General features: G+C 37.2%; 1 protein-coding gene across 1 annotated transcript; it reads right to left on the bottom strand.

Moving 5' to 3' along the window:
* Window positions 1-14,231: 14,231 nt before the first annotated feature.
* Window positions 14,232-15,289, bottom strand: LOC138338749 (uncharacterized). The gene is made up of 4 exons (XM_069289837.1): window positions 15,049-15,289; window positions 14,618-14,736; window positions 14,452-14,507; window positions 14,232-14,358 (listed from the first exon to the last, which is right to left on the bottom strand). The coding sequence occupies exons 1-4, from the start codon at window positions 15,287-15,289 to the stop codon at window positions 14,232-14,234; spliced, it is 543 nt and encodes a 180-aa protein (XP_069145938.1).
* Window positions 15,290-20,705: the final 5,416 nt, after the last annotated feature.

Raw genomic sequence — 20,705 nt, 5'->3', positions numbered from 1 at the left:
ACAACCATAACGGTTAAGCAACATGGACCATCGCTTGTATGACGTTCCCGTCTTAGATGTCCGTCAGAGGACACTTAGGAAAAGTTGGAGACCTTTAGGAATAGGGTCTATGAAAAGTAGAATGGTTGTGTAGGACGGACCATCGTGGGAATGACGGTCCGTTGAATGTGTCCGTTGGTGGATACTTTAAGAAACGAATAGTGGGGTATTAGGGGTGTTGGAACACACACTATGACGGTCCATCGTGGGTACGACGGTTCGTCATCGAGGTCTCATTCTATCACGCGTGACAGAATTGAGGATGACACATTCATCCTCAGTGAGTCACATGGAATACTTAGTGTTAACCCCCAAATACCTAGTAAACTAGAAATGCTAATTCACCTATTTCTCGAGTTTTAACAAGGCAATTTGAGGATTCTCAACCTAGGTCAAACAAAATTGGAGCAATGAATGAAGACCCACCAAAAAGGAATAGGCTAATACTAATTAAAACAAAAATGCAATGTAAATGGGTAGAGATCAGAGACACATATATTAGAAGAGGAGAAAAACAAACAAGAGAGGCACTTAGTTAGCAAGAACAAAACCACAGCAGCAGACTCCGACCAGTACATCGGAGATATCCAAAAAGTTTTATTCAGGGAAGTGAACATTTGAAATAGAGGTAGGAAATTTGAAGTTTGAAAGGGAGGGAATGGGAGAAAGAGTGAAAGAAATCGTTCAAATGAAGGGTGGGGTTTTTTTATAGATTGAAATTTAAAAAATCCCCAGTCGGGTCGGGTCGGGTATTCTTGTTAATGAAGCATCAAATCCGCGACAACGATCCATCACAGATGTGACGATCCATAATGGGTTCCGTCACCTGAGCCCTTATTTTGAAATTAAATGAAATACTTACCTGGCATGACGGATTCACGCGACGGTCCATCGCAAGGGTGATGGTCTGTCGATGTATCTGTCAGTGACTGTTGCAGGGTGATTTTCTATAGAATTTCGTGGTGATATGCCTACAAATTTAAAACCCATTATTAGAAAAGGCTACCATTACTAGAAAGAAAAAAATACGTATTGGGTTGCCTCCCAACCAGCGCATGATTTAAAATCGCGGCACGACTGAAGAGAATTGATTACTCAAACTTCATCAAGAGATCATGCCTTGATCACTTCATTCACTGATTCCGCATGCCCGAAAATATATTTTTATCCGTTATCTATTCACCTTTAACAGCACACCTCTTTGTTTTCCAACTCAACTTGTCAATGAGGAAACAGTTGAGTAACCAAGTAAGGGTCAGTCCATTTGGACTTGAGCTTGCCCGGAAACAAGCACAACCTAGTATAGAATAGAAGCACCAAATCCCCAAAAATAAACTCTCGTTTTTCAATTTTTAGGTCATGGTACTTCTTATTCTTTTAATTGTAGAGGGCTGAGCTTTCATAAGATTTCAGGAAAAATTCATCGAGTTCATTCAACCTAGTTAACTGTTGTTCTACAGCTTCATTACAATCCATTTTCAACTTCTTCATAGCCCACATTGCTTTATGCTCTAATTTAACTGGAAGCTGACAAGCTTTCCCATATACAAGTTGGTATGGGGACATACCTATTGCAATCTTATACGTTGTCCAGTAGGCCCAAAGAGCATCATCAAGCCACCTTGACAAATCCATTCTACTAGCGTTCACTTTTTTTTACAATATCTTTTTTATCTCCCTATTTGATACTTCAACTTGCCCACTAGTTTGAGGATGGTAAGGAGTGACCACATTATGGTGAACCCCATATTTCTCCAATAATACCTAGAGAGTTTTTCCCCATAGAATAGAGAGAGGACAAGGTTGAGGAATTCATCAACTTACGATAGGGAGGTATGTCAGTTAAGGAATACTCCATGATATTTGTTAAGTTTTCCAAATATGCTTTTTCTATGGTGTCCAATAGCGCAAGGATTAGATGAGTAGGTTTATGACTGCTGTGTCGGAGGATTTGGAGAAGGAATTTAAGGCAACCATGTTGTATGATTACATGGACCTTTAAGGTTTATGGAACATGAAAAATAGGTTGAGGAGAGTTGTCGAAGAAAGCGACACCGGGAGAGCAAGAAATCTAGGCGTTGGATCAGTCTGATATGAGTAGTGGTAATAATTCATTTAGGGTTTTGGATTGGACAGAGTTTAAGAAGGGGCACAAGCACTCAGGTAATCTACTCCTTATAAGAACACTAATACCAATGAGGGAAATGATAGAAATGCGCAGTGTGATAGAAGCTGTGTGATAAGTGTGGATGTTTGCATGGAGGTGAGTGCCTAGTAGGTATTAATATATGTTATGGGAATGGCAAGAGGGGACATATAGTTAGGGACTGTCCACAAATGAAAAAATCAGGACAGGACAGATGCTCAACTTTGACTTAATCCTATTGCTACAACCGAACATCCAAAGAGGAACAAATTCTATGATTTAAAAGGTAGAGAGGAGCATGAGAAGTAACTTGATGTGGTCACTGGTACCTTGCATGTCTTTTTTTCCTGTTTATGCATTGTTAGATCAATCTTGTATTTTTTTACTCCTCTAGAAGCTTGTAAATTAGACTTGCATCCTGAGATTTTACATGAATCATTTCTAGTTAGTACTCCCATAGGAGACAATGTTAGGGAAGAAAGACTATATAGAGATTTACCAATAACTATTCTCAATAAAGTTACTCATGCTCATCTAATAGATTTAATCATGCTAGATTTTGATATAATTTTAGGTATGGATTGGCATCATAAATGCTATGTTACTATTGACTATTGCATCAGGGTAGTGAGGTTTTAGTTGACAAATGATTTGGAATTTAAATGGGAAGGGCGTCATTCAAATCCAATAAGGCAATAGTTTCAAATATTAAGGCCAACAAGATGTTATTTATGGGGTTAGGAATCAATAAGGACCTTTATTACGAAGAGGTTCCCGTGGAAATTTTAGTTCGCCAAGTGAAATGGTTGAGGAACAAGGAGGGTGCCTCCGTAAAGGTGTTGTGGAGGTACCACCTTGTTGAGGGAGAAATATCGGAGGCCGAGGCCGATATGAGATCCCATTACCCTCACTTATTCATTTCTTAAGGTTAGATATACTCTTCCTAAGTCTGGTTTTTGTTTAATAAACTCTAAGATTTAGTGCATTAGTCGATTTTGGTGTTTTAAGTGCATTATCATGTGTCCTACACTTGCACTATATGAGTTAAAAATGAGTTTGTGCTTTCATTTATGTCGCTGTTTTTATGCAGCATAGACATGATTTTTGTATTGCATTAGTGGTGATGTGCATTAAGTTAATTGTATTTGAGAAGGAAGTCCTCAGTCTCAAACATGAAGCTTCAGATAAGTTTTGAGTATTATGCATCATCAAGAGTAAGTGTGAATCACATATTCACAAAGAGTAAAGATTCAAGCATGTTAATGTATTTTTGAAAATGCTAATAGAATCTTTATTCTTGAAAGTTTTCGGAGAGTTTCAAGTGTCATTCGAGGACGAATGTTGTCCAAGTAGGGGAAATGTAGGATCCCAAATAAATGACTTAGGTGAAGCTAGAGCCTAACATGGTTGTCATGATGGTATAAGATCGATACTTTTTTTAATGTTGTATTGAGGCAGTGTCTAAGAGTTTAGGTGCATTGGAAGACAAACGTAAAGGGACGACCAAGATCTTCGATGACTAAGTCACCTATGTTCGTCATATGTGGTTTTATGTTTTATGTATAATTAATTAATTTATAAGGTTATTATTTGACTTACTATGGTGTATATAGGAAGTGTTTCATGTTAAGTGAAGGTTGAAGGTCAAACATCCAAGACGTTCGAAAGGTTTGCCTTGAAATGACCTTGTGTGGCTATGCATGTTTTGTAAAATTTTACGTGTTTGTTTTTGATGAAATTCATGTGAGAGTTCATAATTCATATACGAGCATGTTTGGTTTGGAAATGTCAAGGCCAACATTGCCAAAGACAATCAAAGGGTCCTTGAGGAAGGACCCATGCTGGTGGCCTAAACTGCCGAAGGCCGTCCCACCTACGGATGGTAAACGACGCCCAGTGGCCTGGTCGACACCCCCTATGTGAAGGGCGTCATTTGTTACTTAGACTAGGGGTATAAGCTCCAATTTTCCAGACTCTGAACCCAGCATCCTATGAAAGGACAGTCTAATGGTGAACTGACGCCCTGTCAATGGGCAACCGTCGATTCGGTCTGTCTCCTGTGTGTAGACCACTATTAAGTTAGGGGTGAATTGGTAAATTCACCACATTTCCAAATAAGATAAATTTAGGTTATTTTAAACATGTTAATAAGCCTAAAACAGTTAGAAGATTTCATTCTCCAAAATAAAAAACCAAAATCCCTTAGAAATTCACTAGAACTCCATTTAAGCAAAAACTCAAGGAAAAGGTTGCATTTGAGATTTGAGTCGAGAATCTTCATCAAATTGAATAATTATCTTCAATAAGGTATGATTTTTTATCCTTGAAATTCTATATATCAAGAAGCCCAAATTTCAAAGATGTTCTCTAAAGTTTTCAAAGATGAATTGTCCAATTTCATGATCTATGTATAGGTTAATGCGTTAAAGGTTTTTAATCATTGAATATTGATTGAATTGATATGAATTAGATGATTTTAACTCAACTAACCTATGAACCCATGTAATGGATGAACCCTAATTTTTGACTATTTTATGGGTTAAGTAAGACTGATCTACTAATACTTATGAATTCCAGTGTAATTTTATATGGGCTATTGATTGATGTAACAATTTTATTTTATTATTACATAGGATGAATTATATTGATGAATCTATATTAAATTGGCCTAGTTTCATTGAATATCATAGATTATGTATTTAATTATTTTTTATGGACATGTGTAAGGGCCTTATAGTATTGAAGGGGATGGTTTAGCATTGGATTGAAGTGTTGAGGATGGAGTGGTGGTACGCTGCCCTCATTCCATTTATTTTATGTAAATTAAACTTCAATTATGTTGTGATTGGTATGGTCAAATTATGGTTGTGGTTTTATGTGATTTACTTGCAATAGATGTGGCCTTGTGGGCGTTAACTTTCTGTATTATGATGATCATGGTCTTGTCGGCAACTACTTGAAGTATTATGATTATTTTTGTAGTTGAATATGTGAATTTGTATTATGTCTATCTACATGATAAGTAATGTGAAAGTATATGTGTTCTTCTATTGATGCTATATAGGTGATCATGTTAGACTATGAATATGGCGTTATGTGTATAGACTTAGGGTTGATGCATCATTATTCCTACTTCACCAAAGGAGTCAATGATGATCATATTGATGATTATATTGTAGTATATAGGATGAATAATAGATGATAATGTATAATATTCAAAAAAAGTTACCCGTATAATAAAGAGCCCAGTATGTCTGTTAGAATGCGTATTGAGGTACATAGCCACCCCATTGCCTAATATTGAGAAATATTGGGCATATTATAGAATATTGTCTAAGGGGTGTTAGCCAATTTCTATATATACACAAGTACTCAAGATAACTATATCCTTAATTTATAACAATACCAAGTAATACGTATCCAAATGCCCTATATTGAGAAATATTGGGCATAGTATAGAAAATTGGCTAAGGGGTGTTAGCCAATTTCTATTTATACCCAAATAAGCAAAATATATTCCAAGATTTTTTAACAATACAAAATTATTTTCTTAACTTAATTATGTAACTTAAATGGACAAACCGAAATCACAAAGCAATTTTTAAATTTCAATTAAGGCAAGCAAAAGACAACCTATTACCTAATCTAGGATTGTCCAAAGTGTTTGTTGTTGTCCTAAAAACAAAGGGATAATTAGTAATTACCCTAGGTTAATTGATTAATTAATTTAGAAACTTAATAGCCAATTTAAAAGGATAAAATTTAAATCACAAAGCAATTTCCAGATTTTGGTTAAGACAAGAAAAAGACAACCTAGTACCTAACCTAGGATGGTTCAAAGAGTTAGTTATGTTGAATTGAAATGTCTTGACTATGTTGTAAGGTATATTAAGGTTTATGTGCTAGAAGGATGGTAAAAACTATCAATGTTCTGCAATATGTTACTAAATACGAAAGTGTTAGCCTCACTTATATGGATAAAGTTTATTGACACCGTATTCCATATTTGCTCATGTGCTCTATGTTGGTTAAGTCTAGAGTTCCCTAAAATGAAATGAATGAATGAAGTATAGACTAATTGAAGTGACTTGAGTGGTTTACCTTTAGCTTAGTAGGGGTATGGGACTCTACATATGCCTTGCACTAGTTTGCCTTGATAGAAGCTTTTGAAATTAATATTATGTATATAAATGACTATATAATGTAAATGAATTTATATGTTGAATAAGTGCTTATGAATATGAACTTTGTTATCATTGTTAAATAAAGAATAATATATTACATGGAAGACTATTCAATGTGAAGTGAATTGGTAATTATGATATTTGGTGGGTTACTTGATTAAGTAGGTTTATGGGGTTTTGCTTGGTCATTGAACTTGTGGATTCTTAAGGATTATAGTTGGTCACTTTGTTTTGCTATTCACGTGATTACTCTTATTCATGTTTGTGATATTATTACGTGATGATAAAGTTACGTGATATTATGGGCTTAAGTATGATGACGTGCATATGGTACAATAAATTTATTTAGTATGTCCAAAGGATTAGCTTAAATAACATGATTTCATTAAATATCCCTTTCTAGCATACTTTGTGGTCTCATACTTTGTACATGTGGCGTACTCAACCCATTTTCTCCCTTTATCCAAACATTTTAGGTTCTGGTTGTTGAAGTTCATTTGAGGTGATTCGAAGGGAGACTTGGACATTCTATCATCCAAGTGGTAGGTCCTCATCTTCCCCGAGGACGATACCAAAACTCTCTTTTGCGAAGTTTCTTAGTTACTACAACTTTTTTATCGACTCTATTTCCTATTTGAGAAAAAGTTTTATAAACCCTATATGCGGCTAACTTTCATTGATTTAGGGCTATGCCCAATGTTATTGTCCTCGTTTAGATAGTTTCTGAGATGAGACAGATTTATGACTCTATTTCTTTACAATATAAGTGTGTGAAATAAAAGTAGAAGACTATGTAATCTTGTTATATGAACTAGTCTATGTATACTCGACATTATTATGATTATGTGTATATAGAGGTCTATGTAAAACTCCGATTGGAAGTAGTTGAAAAATTTTAAATTCTTTCATCTTTTTAATCGTTGAAAAGAATTATGTATGACTAAGAGGACTTATTCCTCAAAGAGTACGACGATGCTGGTTACGCCTAGGGGGTAAACCCGGATGTGACATAGGCATTCAAAAAGGGGAGTCTTGGTGAGTCTTATATGAATTGAATGATCTAAATCTTCAAAAAGAATGTATTACTTAGGGTAGGTGGTCGTATGGGATGCTATCTATCCATTTCACTAAGTAGACCTTTTGAAAGTGGAGTCTTGGTGCTAAGCCTTCTAAAAGAGTGTACTACATTGGGTAGATTTTGGAACGGGACACCATCTACTCATGACACTAAGTAGGCATTCCGAAATTAAAGTCTTGTTGTGTTGCTTAATCGTTCTTCTAACGTCTTCTCATTGAGCGGGGAATTTTTCTCATGAGTCGAGTAAGCCTAAAAAGGGTAGTCGTAGGGATCACCTTGCTGTGTACTGAAGGAGGTGTATGGTTGTTTCCTTCGTGTCTTACCTTGGTGAGACTTATCATAACCTTAGTTATGGAAACTTCTATAGTATTGAGCTCACTTTATCCTTGCTTGACCTTGGAAGTTCAGTGTTTTGTAATAAGGATAGGTCACTGTAAAGTCAAAATTAATTCACTGTAACTTTGGGAAGTTTACTGTAAAATGCTCATTTTTGCTAAAAGTTTGGGAATTATTCTCCAAATGTTAAATGGTGTTTCTTATGGTGTTTTACTCCTATGTTCTTGAATGTTTTTGCATATATGATACTTAGTACATTGTTTTCTACTAACCCCCTACTTTTCTATACTCTATAAGTATAGCTTTGGAAGCAAGGTTGAAGTTTAGAAGGAAAAAACTTGGGAAAGATTCTCTCAAGACAAGTGCGCCCTCATATATTCGAGGGCATAGTTCTTAATTCTTTTAGTTTTGTATAAGTTCTTATTATGTATTTATTTCAAATGTAAAGGGTCGTGTCCCTATAATTTTATGTCATCTCTTTAAGATGTCTTGTGAAGATGAAACTTTTTTAGTATGAATAAAACATTCCTTTTTATATTACTAAATTTTGTGAAAAGTTTAAATTCCGCATTAATTTTTGTCTTATGTAATGAACGATAGTTAAAGGACTTGTATAAGACCTGAAAGGGTCAAGTACACCTTGTCTTGATCTAAGGTTCTCCCTAACTTCTAAGGGGTGCTTGTGGGTTGTGACAGAATTCATATTAGAGCATTATAGTTTAGAAAATAGTTTAGGGTCTAAAGTCACACAAGCCACGTCTAATAGAGTCTTGTTCATTGGCGTGAGTCACGACACATCCATGGAAAAGAGGCTATAGGACGATAGAGTTTCACTTTCTTCATTACTCTTGTATCGTGACATATAACTTAACTCTATAAGATCTTTCGCTTCTTCTCCTTTGTCCGCTGGTTTTCTAGGTGTGAATTCTTGGAAAGGGAGATGTTACCATGATGAGGGAGAGAATTGTGAGTTTTGATGCTTATGATGATTTTGTGGCTAGAAGAGTAAATGTAAAAGTTAGTTTTGCAAATTGTAATGTGATGCCATTTATGGCTATGTGTGATTTATGAGATTTGATGTGTTGCGAATAGAAACTTTATGGTGATGTAGTTCTGAACATAGTAAGAATCATAATGATTGAATAAATTCCCTTTGACAACAAATGAGTTATCTTATGATTGTGTACAATGGTAGTAGAAGGGATTTTATTCCATGAGTTAATGTATGTCATGTTAAAGAGTTGAATGAAGTTATGTTTAAGAAGGGTTTATCTATGATTTAATCCTAATAGCAAAGTGTTATGCTTGACTTGTAAGGTTGGTGTTTAGTCTTGATGTGCATGTGTTAAGGGTATTATGAGTTCCTACCTTGTGAGAAGTGTAATGGTACTTTGAAGTCTGAGACCTTGAAGATGTCTTTACCCTAAGTGGGGGAGAATGTGTAAACAAAAAGGTAGTTGATATCCTCATCTTTTCTTTGTGTTCTTATTCAAGCTTGATACCAATCCTCAGTAGTTTGGTAATGATTAAGAGTTTAGCATAATAGTATGAGTTGCATTTCTCCTTTTGTTATGAGTGTCTTGATATAAAATTATTTGTCTGGTTCTTGAAATTATCATGATGGCATGGGAAAGATTGTTAGTCAACCTATGCTCTGTTATTAAGGTGTAGCTACTGATAAGTGCTTAAATGCTTCAAGGTTGTTTTGAATATGAAGTGTATGAATGAGTTATCTTGTGTTGCATATGAAGTTAAATGACTTAAGGTATAATGTTAAATAAGTAAGTTAAAGCTAAGTTTTGCATAATGAATGTTAAAGTAGAATTGCATGTACTGTACTTAGTCCAAGAGAATCCTCAAGGGTCACTAAGTGGGAGTGGTAGTATGAGATGCTACTCTCACATTGCACTTAGGGTAACTTAACAAGTCTCCTCAGAGTAAGTCAGTATGGCCTTGTCTATCATATTGTCATGCCATCATTTTAAAGTTGCTTGAAAGGTTCGTTATATAATTTTTTAGAAAGTTACAAAGTGAAGTTTTTAGTTCACTATAAAGAAGTCCAAATTTTGAGAAAATTGTTTTTTTCATGAGCAATGGTATCAATGTGTTAAGAAATTATGTTTATTAGCATTTTTAATGTTGTAGAAGGTAGTTCCTCCATAAATGAAGAAATGAAAGTGAAATTGAAATTTTGAAGTTTTGCAAAGTTGCATGTGTTACAGTGATGCTCACTGTGAAAATCATCTTTTTTGAAAAATAATGCTCCGTCTTGAATTGAAGTAACAATGTGTGTAAAAGTTTTGTATATGAGCATGTTTAATGTTGGAGAAGGTAGTTCGTCCATAAGTGAAGGGTAAGGGTGAATTTTGAAAAGTGAAAGTTCTCACAAAGTGCATGTGTTGTAAAGTGTTTGAAAGTGTGAAATTTTGCTCCTTGTTAGTTGGTGCCTTGACTATAATGTTAGAGCCTAGATTTTAATGTGTTATGTTATGCTAAGTGAGTACTTGGTGGTCTTAATCTGTTTAGCGTTATTTTACAATGAATGTTATGCCTAGTGGGGGAGAATGTAACACCCTAAAACGAACTAAGGTGAACTAGAGCTTCGTTAATGTTTATTGATTTAATTTTGTGTTAAAATAGTTATATAAGTGTAATAAGGCAGTGTATGAAGTTTTGTTAAGTTTGGAGGTAAAACGTCCAAGAACGTCCATGATGTTTGTAAGGTGTGTCTTAGAAAGTGTTCATACGTCTTGATGTGTTTGAGTGAGTTTTACGTGTTCATTTTAATCGAAATTTATGTGGGATGTTCTGAAGACGAATAATAATATTTTTAGGGGCTTAACATCCGTCTACAACTCCACATAGGACCCACAAGTGGCCCTTAAGAAGGGCCGAAGACTAGGACCCAAGATTTCCATGCAATATCCGCCAACGAGAGCAAACGACGGCCAGTGGTTTAACCAACAGCCTGTCGACTTGGTCCATAGATCGTACCTGCAGGCCTTCCTGTTTGGTGGTTGCATACTTCACCAACAACCCTTCACAAACGGGACATCGATGGACAAACGATCCGTTGGTTGGAGCCGCCTGTGAGCTGCCAAAAATCTGCTAAAAGGCTCCTTAGCTTGGCGTGTTTGGTAAATTCACCCCAAGTATTTTAAGGACCTTGGAAGTTTATTTTGGGTTCTTTTAGGTATATTCAAGTATTTCAGACCCTATGACCTCATTTTAGACTCCATTTCCTAAAAATCCAAAACCCCCCCCTCTTAAAGGACTCTCTCAAGTTTCCATGGAAAATAGAAGTCAACAAGGAGCTAGGAGGGCTGTTGATGGTCGATTCCTTCGTCACAAACAGTGAGGTTTGTTTAATGTGAGGTATGGGAGTCATCCTTTACTAAGAATGACCTAGTGTCATTAGAGAAGTCTAGTTCACCTCTTGATTATCTTACCCAAACACCTTCGGTATCGTTCATTTAATTGTGTGCATTACATGAGGCTGGCCTCATTTTTCTTTAGGAACTTTATCTTTAACCGAGATAGATCATGTGAGCATCATAAAATCAAGTGTATATCCCACACCAAAAAGAGGTGGAATCAACGCCAAAGTGAAACCAAAACATGTTAGCATATGTAGGGAGTTTAACCTTGCTAGATCCCTATTATGGCTGCAAAGGTTCAAAGACTAGGAGATATAAGCAGATTTTCTTACCCGTTTGAACGGACAGTCTCATCTTATAATAATTACACGAACCTCTGCCTTCCTGAAGAACAAATCGCCACTCATAGCTAGCCTATCAATTCTCAATATACTGTTCCATTACATTCATCTATTACGTCATAGAAGTTCGCTTCTAGAGTGAGGACATCATAGCTCATTAGATGATTTCTTATCTCATCATTAGTATTAAGTGTATATTAACTTCAATATTTTCATTAGAGTATAAATAGAGACTGGTCTCTTCATTAACTTCACAATATCATAGGTGAGTACGTTATGGTAACATTTACTTCGGCTCATATGAGGTTCCTCACATTTTTCACATTAGCCTCTTATCATATTCTCACAACATTCATTAGCCTTAGAACATTTTCCCTTCATAATTACTCGCCCTATTTTAAGTGAATGTTAATTTCATCATATACCAGTGCACTTGGCCTTTTAGTGTGTTTCACACTCGTACTTCACCCTTCTGGGGTCACATCATTCATCACATAACATATTAGGTTCACTTACTCTATAAATGTATGTTGGACTTACGAGTCCACACAGGTAAGCCATGACGCTTCATTCGTAATTCGTCTAAGTGATTCATGCTTACCCAAGGTTATGTAGTACAATGCATATGGATCTTGTAAGTATGCCAAGATCATAGTTTCGATCCTTAAAGGCAGCATTCATTTAATCATTTATTCACGTACGACTTACGTGTCAATACGGAATTGGGCAAGGAAACCCGATTTTGAAACCTTGAGCAATAAATAATCTTATATTAAACTTGGTAATTGTATTTTTCAAATTTGGGGGACCCTAGGTCGATTCCCATCACCCACATATATTTTTCTTTTTTTTCCCTCCTCTCTTTTCCGTTTAAGGCCAAGAGGTTTTGGGATCGATCCCCCACAAATTCATTTTATTTCTCTTAGTTTTTCTCTTAACTTTCTCACCTATCCAAGAGGTTGTGGGTCCAATTCCCTCTCACTTCATCTTATTTTTCACTTTCATTTTTCTCCTAACTCTCTCATCTATTCAAGATGTTGTGGGTTCAATCCCCACTCACCTCATGTAGTTTTCCTTTCGTTTTTCTAATGAAATTTTTATGTATTTTGAATTTTGTGGTGTTGGATTCAATCCCTAATGACCTCAGATTTTTTTTTTAAAATATTAAAATTTATCTCTATCTCCAATAAACAACCCGAGATCAACATTTCCAGCAAGCTGGAAATTGGTCATCTACCAATTAATCTTTCTCTCATTTTTTTTTGTTAATTCTTGGAGTATTTCGTGTTACATTTATGCAGCAACATTATACTGATATGAACGTTACCCTTTTAATATATTTATACACATTAAATACAACATTCAAACTTGTAGAATTCAAGCTTCAAACCATGTCTTACTCACGGCACACACATGCATAAACAAGTTAACGTAATTCACTTTTTCGAAACACATCTTTCATTTCTCACATAATATCTAAATACACATTAAAACACGTAATCACAACCAGCCCTAAAATTATCTACCAGAAGTCATCCCAACGCATACTTTGAATCATTCAGAGGATCTAATTACAGGGGCATTAAACAAGGACAACCTTAGTTTTTCGATTGTGATTAGACTTAACCTTTAGGGTCTCCTAGGAAAGGGACCAGGAATGAAGAAAACCCATACCTGAATTCGTTCATTGAGGTTATAACTTTCTGCATAAAAACCCCCCACTAAGCCAACATCTCACCACCAAAATCATAAGCACAATCTGTTGAGAACTTAATTTATACTTTTTGTTTTTAAACTTATTTTGCTTTTGTGTTTGAGCGATCAAGTTCTTGAATGTGGATGAACTTTGTTATATTTTTGTTCTATTATTTTGTTTTACAGAAAGTTTAACGTGAAAGTGAGAGAGGAGTAGAGAGAAACGTGTTATACTATTTGCATAGGATTAGGAGATTAGGTGGAGACTTAGTCAAATTATGATTTATCATTAATTAATTAAAAATCTGATTTTTTTCCTTTTTTCCTAAATAAGAAAATTAAATATTAATTAATTTAATTAATTAACTAAATAAATTTGAATCAGTTAAATCATTGCTTCAAGCAAGACTCGAACCCGGGTGGAGCTAGATTTCGCTTAAAGGGTCAAATTCTGCCACCTCTACCCGAATTGACCCTTTACCAAATCAATTAATTAATTAACTAATTGTTTAGGGTAATTAAAATGATACCCTAAGCCTGGAAAAGACCATTTTACCCCTAGACCCACTTAACTTAAGATTATCCCTTTCATGTCCGATTAAGACTCATCCAGGTGAATCTTACAATTCGGGTGCCCTACATGGATGGACACAACCTTTGCTTGATAAAATAACTCACCAAGTTGGTTGACTTGGCTGTTGCATAGGTTCGGAGGTCTGGTTCTATGCGCATCAATGTGTGTGAACCCGGTCTTATCCAGGCATTCTACGTACGTTTAAGCATTACTTAGCATATTCATTTTCAGGTTATTATATTTTTCCCCCCTTAGGAACATTCGTCCCTTAATGAAACTTCTAATTATCTCGTAAAATGCCTCTCATATCAAAACATATGTACTATACACAATCAAGAAAAATCAACAAAGAATAGAGGAGACAAGGAAACATAGACATAAGAGTAAGAAGTCTAACCTCAAGACCTGAAAAGATGATGATAGAGGGATCTCATATCGGCCTCGGCCTCCAACGTAGCTCCCTAAACAAGGTTGTTCCTCCACCATACCTTCACAGTGGCAACCTCCTTGTTTCTCATCCGCTTTACCTGCAGGTCTAAAATCTCAACAGGAACATCCTCATAGGACAAGTCTTCATCAACCCCAAACCTTCAACAAGAAGAATAAATGTTGAATCACCAAGTCATAACTCTAAGGGCCACCTCACCCACACGCTGTAGAATCTCTTATGGCCCGACATACCTCGAACTCAACTTCCACTTCCTGCAAAACCTCATCACCCCTTTCATGGGTAATATCTTCAAGCATACTTATTCACCAAAATCAAACTCTAAGGGCCGCTTCCTGTTATCTGCATAAGACTTATTCGGACTGTAAGCAGTAGCCCACCTATCCTAATCACCCTGACCTTCTGGAAGGCTTCATGAATGATCTCTGCAACAAAAATCGATGACTCTCCAACCTCAAACAACCCAACTGGAGACCTACACCTTCTACCATACACTGCCTCAAACGGTGCCATCCAATCTGCAGTTACAGCTGGTATTATATAAGAACTCTATCTATGGAACATGGTCGTCCCAACCACGTCTAAAGTCGATCACACACGCCCTCAGCATGTCCTACACCTCCTACCATACAATACATCAATTGGTGTCGTTCCAATATTGAAGTGATAGTTATTGTTATATGAGAACTCTATCAATCGCATATGGTCGTCCTAACTACCTTTGATGTCGATCACACACGGTCTCAACATATCCTCCAATGTCTGAATGGTGCACTCTGCCTGCCCATATGTCTAAGGATAGAAGGCAGCACTGAGCTTTACCTATTTGCCTAAGCTCTTTGAGAAGGATCTCGTGAAATGCAAAGTGAACTGAGCTCCTCTATCTGGAATGATAGATAATGAAATTCCATGCCACCTCAAAATCTCATCAATATAGAGTCCCCCATTACCCTCGGCCTTGTAAGCAGACTTCACAGGGATAAAGTGGGTAGACTTAGTCATCCTGTCCACTATAACCCATATGGAGTCATGTTGTCTCCTAGTCCTCGAAAGATCAACCACGAAATCCATATTAATGGCCTCCCACTTCCAAGTCGTAACCTCAATCATCTAACTGAGACCATCAGGTTTAAGGTGCTTCGTATTATCCTGCTGACAATTAGGACACTTGACCATATACTCAGCAATGTCCTTCTTCATGTTATCCCACTAGTAGATCTGATTGAGGTCATGATACCTCTTGGTGGAACCTGGATGTATAAAATACCTAGAACCATAGGCCTCTACGACAATCTAGGTCCGCAAATCATCCACGTCTGGTACACACAGCCTGTCCTTGTACCTAAGTATGTCATATCCTCCCAAAGGACTCATTCATTTTTACCAGCACTGAGTCTTTCAACTCCACCAACACAGGATGAAGATTCTTACCCTTCTTCACTTTTGCTACCAAGGATGATTCAAAACTTTGATGAACTGAAACACCCTCACTAGAAGAAGCCATCAATCGCACACCCTGTCTGGCCACTCTGTGTACATCCTTCACCAACTCCTTCTTTCCATCCAACATAGGTTGTACTCCCCATGCTCAACCTGCTCAAAGCATCAGCTACAATATTTGCATTTCCTATATGGTAGTGGACACTCATATCATAGTCCTTCAATAGCTCCAACCATCTCCGGTAATGTAGATTCAACTCCCTCTGTAAGAAAATGTACTGCAGACTCTTGTGGTCTCTGAACACATCCACGTAGACTTTGTCGAAGTAATGCCTCCACAACTTTAATGCAAACACCAAAGCTGCCAACTCCAGTTCATGAGTGGGATAATTTTTCTCATGCACCTTGAGCTGTCTGGACGCATAGGCTATAACCTTACCACCCTCCATAAGAACACAACCCGAACCAACCCTAGCCGTGTCACAATAAATAGTGCAATTCTAACCACATTTAGGTCACGTAGGGATTGGGGCTGAAGTAAGTCTGTCCTTGAGTACCTGGAAACGCTTCTCCCAAGTCTCCTCCAATTAAAAATTGGATTTATTCTTAGTCAAAGTTGTCAGTGGGACAGCAATTGAAGAAAAACCCTCCACAAACATGCGGTATTAACCATCCAATCCTAGAAAGCTATGGATACCAGTGTGAGTAAGAGGTCTTGGCTAGTTCTTAACAACCTCAATCTTTCTAAGGTCCACCTCCACACCATGATTAGACACAACATGACCTAGGAAGGTCACTTATCTAAGAAGAACTCACACTTGTTGAATTTGGCAAACAGCTGATGTTGTCTAAGTACCTGCAAGGTTAGTCCCAAATGTTGTTCATGCTCTTCCTTTGTCTTAGAGTAGATGAGGATAACATCAATGAATACTTTGACGAAAGAATCAAGGTATTCACAGAAGACTCGGTTCCTGAGGTCCATAAATATAGATGGTGCATTAGTGACTAAGAACTCAAAATGAACATAACGGTTTTGAAAGAATGTCTTTGGGATATCTTAATCCCTAACCCTAAGCTAATGATACCATGAACAAATATCATTCTTCGAGAAGAAATTAGACCCTTGGAGCTAATCGAATAAGGCATCTATTCTTTAAAGTGGATACATGTTCTTTGTAGAGACTTTGTTAAGATGCGGATAATCGATACACATCCTAAGGGTTGCATCCTTCTTTTTCACAAAAAACATTGGAGAGCCCCATGAAGATATGCTATGCAGGATGAAGCCCTTATCAGTGAGATGTTTTAGTTGCAGCTTCAACTCTTTGAGTTTAGCTTGAGCCATTCTGTAGGGAGGAATTGAAATTGGTTTGGTATCGGGATCAGGTCGATACAAAAATCAATCTCTCAAGGGAGAGGGACTCGAGGCAAATTATCGGGGAAAACATCTTGGAATTCATTCACTAAAGGCATAGAGTCTATGGAAGGAATGTTATGATCTAGATCATTAATAGTCTCAAGATGACATAACGACGCCTTGGACATCGTTTTATTAGCTTTTAGGTTTGAAATCAAGGGACATGAACGACTCGAATTGTATCCCTCTTAGACTAGCTCTAATTCACTAGGGAAACGAAATCTCAAAACCCTAGTACGACAATCCATGAAGGCATAATATTTATGGAGCCAGTCCATACAATTTATAATATCGAAGTCATTCATAAGTAACTCCACAAGGTCTTCATACATAGTCTTACCACATACTGCTATTGGGCAGCCTTTATGAACCTTATCAGCTCTCACATTTTCTCCTAAGAGAAGTAACTACAATAAGATCCTACAAAACCTCATGTAGTGTTTCTAAAGTAAGAGGAAGCAAGGGAGTCACAAAAGAAAGACTTGACCCTGGATCAAGTAAAGCACAAACAAAGGTTGAGAAAACTTGCAACATACCTGTGACCACATTATCTAACTTCTCCTAATCTTTCCTGCCCTTCAAGATGTAGAGTATGTTCCTCTTAGGAGGCTAGGCTACAGTAGCATTCTGGGGATAAGGCCTAGGCTGAGAATTACCTCCATCCTGACCCCTATTTTGTGAGCAGTCCCTGACCATGTGTCCTCTCTTTCCGCAATCGAAGCAGGCATTTATGCCTAGTATGCACTCTCCACTGTGAAAACAGTCAGACTTTCCACATTCCTTTCTGTGATGTTGCACATCATTACCCTTGTTTGGCTCGGGTGTGCCTTCTTAAGGTACTGCATTCCTCTGGAGTTAGAGTTCCCTGCACTCTGATGCCCCTTCATAAATTAGGGCTGATCAAGAACTCCAAAAGTGCTCCTGCCACCACCTCTTCTGGAACCTGTTGGTCAGAAGAGTTAGCCCTCTTGACATCATGGACTCTCCTCTTCTTCCGACTTTCCTCAACCTGCTCGACTTATACCATAAGCCTTGACAAGTCCATTCTATCATAGATCATCGCCACCTAACCCTCTTCCTCCAATTCCTCTGAGATCCCAGTAAGGAGCCTGCTCATCTCATCCCTGTTGTTCGATAAAAGAAATTGGCATACCTTGTCAATTTAATGAATTTCAAGGAATTCTCCCTGATAGTCATCGAGCCCTGCTTAAGGTTGATGAAATCCTCAACCGTAGGATCTCTCATATCTCAGGGGAAGAACCTCTCCAGAAAAGCTATCTTAAAAAGCTCCTACGTGATCGGACCTCCGCCCAACGCCCTACTATCTCGCCACATTTTGAATCAAGCCTGTGCAACATCCTTCACATGATACGAGGCTAGCTCAGTTTTCTCGATATCCGTGGCCCTCATCACCACCAGAATCTTCTAGACCTCTTCCATGAACTACTGAGGGTCCTTTGCAATCTTAGATCCTGTAAAAATTGGAGGATTCATCCTCGTAGAATCTTGCAAACTGTTCTCCATGTTGTGGGCAGGTGGACCTCTCGCTGAACATCATGTCTGTTTGCCTGGGCCGTCATAGTCTGAGCCTGCACGATGATGGCTTGACCCATCTGTGCTAATGTGTCTGCACCTCAGCATCAGTCAACCAAGCTGGGTTAACTGGCATGGCCACTTCTCCAGATGGAGCCTGGGGTGGAACTTGGTTTGTCCATAGCAGCTGCTTCTACTCTTCCCCGACCAGTGTTCGCGCTTGTGTTTATTTTCGTTAAAAAAATAAGAATTGATGTTTGATACGCTCATGACACCAAGAAGAGATTAAGGAAATAAAGATAAGATCTGAACAAGGGAAATTTTCTTACGCATCATGTAGTCTCTAATTCATGTTAGCGGTGCAATTCACTACTATAACTTAGAAACTACTAGATGTGCCTGATGTGAACTTATTATCCTTGGAATTTAACCTAATGCTCTAATACCACATTTGTCACAACTAGAATCTAGTCTCCAAACGATACCGGCATCGTTGACCTCTCAAAGGTCGCAGACAAGCCTACATACGTCATCGTTACTTCATCTAGGTTAATTTTAGCGGAAAATTTGAACTTTTGTTTGCTTAAACTTTATATTGGAAAACATGGATCTCGCGTAATACTATCTACGTAAATTGATAAGCGTTCACAACAAACCAGCTAAATCAATATAATCAAATGAAAGATATAGCAATTAATAAAGAGTTGCCAAAGTGGAACCAATACAACGTTTTAGAGTAAATACAAAAAAACGTTAGTAGAACATACTCCACTAGCTCATGCCTACATCTACACTAAAAAAATTAGTAAGAATCCTCGAAAGCATGAGGGCCTACAAAATCCAGATGAAAGCTCACATCCAGATAACTTTTGCATCGGCTCGTAAGCTCTAACGTCCAAATGCACTTGCACCTAAAAGTAGATAAATATATGGAATTAGTACACACTTGTACTAAGTATGGACATGTGAAAGCACACATCACGGACATGCATGATTTAGAATAGCACTCTCCTAACTATATTAGTTTTTGAAAGTTAAGTCAGTGGACTTGCCAATTTTGAATTAGGAAAGTCATGCAAGGAGAGTAACATGCATATACGTATCATATTGCCAATTTCATTTGATTCATTCATATGACATGAAATCCTTGAACCATGGACTTAACAGTATGACTTTCGAAAATGAGGGCCCAACATATGGGACCTCAACTAGGGATCATTCATTATCAAATACACAGTCTTGATTATCCTACCCAAACACCTTTGATATCATTTATTTAATTGTGTGCATTACATGAAGCTGGCCTCATTTTTCTTTGGGAACTTTATCTTTAACCGAGATAGATCATGTGAGTATCATAAAATCCAGTGTCTATCCCACACCGAAAAAAAGGTAGAATCATCGGCCAAAGTGAAAATAAAACATGCTAGTGTATCTACGGAGTTGAACCCTGCTAGATCCCTATGTTGGATGCATAAGTTCAAAAACTAGGAGATATAAGGAGACCTATACCTGTCTAGATGGACATTCTCATCTCATGAGAATTACACGAACCTCTGCATTATCGAAAGAAGGAATAACCACTCATAGCTAGCCTCTCCGTGCTCAGTATAAAGTCTCATTACATTCATCTCATACATCATAGAAGTTGGCTTCTAGCATGAGGAAATCATAGCTCGTTAGATGATTTCTCATCTCATCATTAATATTAAGAATATATTAACTTCAATACTTTCATTAGAGTGTTCATAGAGAATGGTCTCTTCATTAATTTTACACTCTCCTAGGTTAGTACGATTTGGTAACATTTAGTTAGACTCATTTGAGATTGCTTTAATATTTCACATTAGCCTCTTATCATATTGTCACCACATTCATTACCATTTACACATTAGCCTTTCATAATTACTCAACCCATTTTACGTGAATGTTCATTTCATCATATGCCAATGCACTTCGCCTTTTAGTGTGTTTCACACTCTAACTTAACCCTTCTGGGTTCACATCATTCATATCTTAGGTTCACTTACTTAATAAAAGTATGATGGACTTATGAGTCCACATACACAAGCCATGAGGCTTCATTAGTAATTCGTC

Source organism: Solanum lycopersicum, chromosome 10, assembly GCF_036512215.1.
Source record: "Solanum lycopersicum chromosome 10, SLM_r2.1".
Lineage (NCBI taxonomy): Eukaryota > Viridiplantae > Streptophyta > Magnoliopsida > Solanales > Solanaceae > Solanum > Solanum lycopersicum.
The sequence above is the reverse complement of the archived record's forward strand: the minus strand, read 5'-3'. Positions and strand labels throughout refer to the sequence as shown.